Source organism: Pyrus communis, chromosome 11 (assembly GCF_963583255.1).
Source record: "Pyrus communis chromosome 11, drPyrComm1.1, whole genome shotgun sequence".
Taxonomy (NCBI): domain Eukaryota; kingdom Viridiplantae; phylum Streptophyta; class Magnoliopsida; order Rosales; family Rosaceae; genus Pyrus; species Pyrus communis.
The window spans coordinates 14,467,119-14,472,102 of record NC_084813.1 but is presented as its reverse complement, the minus strand read 5'-3'; the positions used below and the strand labels follow the sequence as shown (position 1 = coordinate 14,472,102).

General features: G+C 40.0%; 1 protein-coding gene across 1 annotated transcript; it reads right to left on the bottom strand.

The window, feature by feature from the left end:
• Positions 1 to 3,933: 3,933 nt before the first annotated feature.
• Positions 3,934 to 4,323, bottom strand: LOC137709051 (uncharacterized). Its single transcript, XM_068448194.1, has one exon. The coding sequence runs from the start codon at positions 4,321 to 4,323 to the stop codon at positions 3,934 to 3,936; it is 390 nt and encodes a 129-aa protein (XP_068304295.1).
• Between the last annotated feature and the right edge of the window lie 661 nt (positions 4,324 to 4,984).

Below are 4,984 nucleotides of genomic sequence, written 5' to 3'. Positions count from 1 at the left end.
TATGTAACTCGAGTGATCAAGTTGCTACCAATAACCTACAAATCCCCCGATTTTTTTGGTCCTCAAGCCGATGGGGAGCTCTCTATCTCCCACCTCTTCTATGGCCGATGAATCATTCTCAGCACTACAGTTGCCCTGAGAAGGGTAGGATAAGGCTAGGCTGGGGGCTGCCACATGCTTGTGGCATTTGCGACTATGAGGCTGCTTGGTAGATCATGCCATCTAGGTTAATGGCGCATAACTGCTCGCACCGGGGACCAACTTGGTAGTGGCCGTTTGGATCTCACTGGTCTCCTAAGTGGCGTTTGGGGTCAACCCCTCACTCTAAGCAGAGGCGGAGGCAGAGTTGCCAATAATGATTAGGCATGAAGACATTTGTGTAAAAAAAATCATGATTTCTAAAATTTCCTACTATTTCTCATGTTTCTAAAATTTTACTAAAACATTTCCTACAAATTTCACAAATTTTCAGAAATCTCCTACAAATTTCTCAAATTTAATCAATTTCCCACCACCATTGTATCCACCCTACCACCACTACCACTGTATCCACCCTACCACCACCACCACACCCACCCCACAACCATTATACACCTCACTACCTAGTACTCCCACCCCACCTAGCCCACCACCACTACCACCACTGTACTCACCCCACCCACATATCACAACGTATTTCCAAGTCCAATCACACCATAATCAATCACAATTTGAAATCAAATCCTAACAAAATCAATCCACTAATCATAGAATAATCAAATCCTAACAATTTCAAATTAAAAATAATATAAAAGAGAGATTATATGCACATCCCAAATTACTTTCTTACACCATTTTATTTTTTATTTATATATTTTTTGATATTTTAAACACCACTAACACTTAGTAGAAAAATATTAAAAAATTAAAAATGTGTGAAGAAAGTAATTTGGGATGTGTGAATATAATCTCTCTAAATAAAATAAAAATAGGGAGAGAGAAACAGACTTATAGTTGAGAAATGGGAGACAAATAGAGCGGGAGGATTTGAGAGAAAGAGAGACAAACAGAGGAGTTCAGAAAGAGAGAGGATAGAGAGGGAATGATTGCAGAGAGGCTTTGAGTGTTGCACGGCACGAGGAGGAAGAAAGAAGAAGGGTATGAGGGTTACAACCTTTAAATCTTTGCTTGGCGGACGGTTCGTTGAGCAAAAACCTTTAAATTTTGCCACGTATTGAAAACCCTAAATTTTTGTGGGACAAAAAATAAAGTCATCTCCAATCTGATCAGAGAATTAGAGAGTCAAAAATAATTTGAAATAACACAAAAATCGTATTCAACCAAAAACTAGACTAAAATACTCGTAGGCCCTACCAGATCAAAAAAGAGAAATTAAGTCAACCTGCTGGCCCAAAGGAGCCAGCTAGCCCAGGCTGACTTCCTCCATCTCCCAAACACGTTCCGTACAATGTGCATCTCCCCAACGAGTATCACAAAACCTCAGTGTCTTGTGAAAGAGACCCAAAACAAGGCTGCATCGGCCGGCACAAGGGCTGACTGTGCCACTGCTGGTGAAGACGATTCTGAAGATCTTGGACCGGGCAACGGAGTATGCGACGGGAGAGCTGCTGTCGCTGTGCTAGAATACATTGCCGCTGAGGTTAGTTTGTTTTTTCATCTATCTGGGTTCTATTGTTTTTAGTTTTGCGTTTGATTTTGATTGTGCAATTTCATGTTTTTGGAATTTGGGTCGATCTAATTATGAGTATAATTCTCTGGGTTTAATCCGATTTCTGGATACAAATCGGTTTAGTAATGTGTTATTAGTTTTTGAAATTCAACATTTGTTCGTTATTGGTGGGTGTTGACTTTAAAAATTACAAAACCTACGTGGCGCGCAGGCCGAGTAACTAATAAGCTAACTACGTCCTTCGGTTGAATGCGGGGCGTGCCAACTCGTCGGCCGAGCTTGGCCGAGGAGTAAAATTTGTTGATGTCACGTTGAGCGCGTCGTTCACAAATCGTTCACACTCTCGGTCTCTGGGTTCTATAGCCTGAAGACAAGGCTACTAATTCTGCGGAGTTCACAAATCGTCGAAGCTCGATTCGGTCACTATGATTATATTCGTAAGAGTATAAGCACGCCGAATCGAGACCAAACTATATGGGCACAGGTACTCAAATGTGATGTATGTCTTGATGGTAAATGTAGTTCGGTCGTTGGAATGTCGAACCCTGAAACTTACTTGCGAGTATCCAATCATAAAATCACTCGGTGTCCAGTACGCCGAGCAACACAATTCGTAACACCTGACTACGCCGAGAAGGCTAGCAAGGTGACCTCTACCAACAAGGGCTCGAAAACCCTTCTCGGCCGAGACTTAGATAGGTAACCGGTCGGCCTCGACGCAGTGTTGTTTATCCAAATTGAAGGTGCTTCTCGGTTGACTGATTCTGCGGCAGCAGTGCTGTTTATCCAAACTGAAGGTGCTCGTCGGGTGCCTCCACAGTGCTGTTTATCCAAACTGAAGGTGTATCGGCAGAAAAAGAAAAGGAAAAAATCTCAAGGTATTTGAGAGGTTTTGCGCAGGGCGATTGTATGCTGAATTGAAGGGTCCTTCTTTGTTGCATGATTTCTTGTATTTATAGCACCTCATTCCTTAAAACCGAATTGCATCCATATCTGGATTGGGAGTCCTTGTCCCGTTTCAACTCTACCTCGAACAAACCTACTCCCACTAGGACTTTGAATCTTCCCCTTTTTCGAGGCTTTATTCTCTGCCGGCCGGGAATCCTGGTCGCACCAGGATTTCCTCGGCCCTTTCTGTTTATCTGGACTACTTCTTAGGATAGGACTCGTCCGACCCTGCCAACTGGCCCGGGATTTATTACTCGGCCCATAGCATTTGACACAGCCTTGGGCCGAGCACAACCTGCTGCTCAGCCCAACAATATTATTTTGGGCCCAAACATTGCCCCCTCGCTTCTGAGGTCACCGACTGTCAATCTTTGGTCGGGCCTCGACCTTGAAAGGTAATTACATAATTCAAACAATATTATTTTTTTCGTACAAGATTGTCTTTCTCTTTTAAAATTGGTAAATTAATTTATATATGTTGCTAATATTTATGATACAAGAAAGGTAAAATATCCATATGGATTTAATTGCTCATCATAATTAGGATGAGTAATAACATTCATTGACCAAATTAGGATTCTATGGCATAAGTTGTAATTGTATTGTAATAGTTGGTCATATATTTGTCTACATGGTAGGCTATTTGAAATTTGGGTTTTATTTGAATGTTTAAATTTAGATGGTTTTTATTTGGAATATAGGAGTTTCAAGGGTCTATATCTAAAGAACCCTAGAAAATATTAACTGTAAACTAAAAATTAAACAAGTAAAATTGTAATTTTTTAATTTTTGTTGGAATTTTTTTTTCCAAATGTTTTTATTTTTTTATTTTTAGATGATTGTTGACACTAAATGACAGCCTAGGAATTTAAATGTAGCTAGATGGAAAATAATGAAATAAAATAGACAGAAAGTAATGAAAAAATTAGAAAATTAGGTTGCCTCCCAATAAGCGCTTTATTTAACGTCTGTAGCTAGACTGAACAGAAGCCCTGTGATTAAATTGCTGGATTCTTCAGAGTCATAGACTTGGCTGCACTGTCGAAGGGTGATTCCAAGTATGGTTTCAGCCTGTGACCATTCACCTTAAGTGTGTTGCCATTAATCTCGCTTGTAATGTCAATTGCTCCATGAGAATAAACCTTAGTAACCAAGTAGGGCCCATTTCATCGAGATTTCAATTTCCCTGGAAATAACTTTAATCTGGAACTGAATAACAAAACTTTCTGCCCTAGCTGAAAATCTGTCCTGATAATTTGTTTGTCATGGAATGCTTGTGTTTTGTCTTTGTATATGCGTGCATTTTCATAAGCCTTCTAGCGAATTTCATCAAGCTCATTGAGCTGCAGCTTATGCTTTTCCCCTGCTGAATCGTAAGCAAAATTTAACTCCTTGATAGCCCAGAACGCTTTATGCTCTAGCTCCATAGGTAAATGACAAGCCTTGCCATACACAAGCCGAAACGGGGACATCCCAATCGGTGTTTTAAGTGCTGTTCTGTAGGCCCAAAGTGCATCGTTTAATTTCAAACTCCAGTCTTTATGAGTGGAGCCAACTGTTTTCTCCAAAATACGCTTTATTTCCCTGTTTGAAACCTCAACCTGCCCTGATGTTTGTGGATGGTAAGGAGTGGCAACATGATGAGTTATCCCATATTTTGCAAGTAATGCAGCAAACTGGTTATTAATAAAATGCTTTCCCCCCATCACTAAGTATAACTCGTGGGATGCCAAACTGTGGAAATATGACCCCTTGGAGGAATTTCAAAACCACTGATCCCTGATTAGTTGGTGCTACAATCGCCTTGCCCACTTAGAAACATACTCAACCCCCACCAAAATATATTGATTGCCATGTGAAGATGGGAATGATCCCATAAAATCAATACCCCAAACATCGAATAATTCAACAACTAAAATACCATGTTGTGGCATCTCATTCCGTTTGGACTGATTTCCCACTATCTGAAAATGATCACAAGATTTACACCAATTATTAGTATCCTTGAAAAGAGAAGGCCAAAACAGCCTACTTTGTAGAATTTTAGCTATTGTCCTTTTAGGCCCAAAATGGCCACCACAAGCATAATGATGTGCAAACTTTAAAACATTGTTCTGTTCCTCTTCTGGAATACATTTGCGAATAATCTGATTTGGACAGTATTTGTACAGATATGGCTCATCTCAAAAATAAAATTTTGCATCTGCCAAAAATTTCTTTTTCTGCTGATAACTAAAATCTGGATGAATAACTCCCCTGGCCAAATAATTAACCAAATTTGCAAACCATGGTGTTTTGTGCTGGACAACCAACAATTGTTCATCAGGAAAATTGCAATGTGTCTTCTTCTGCAGTAGCAAAATTTAT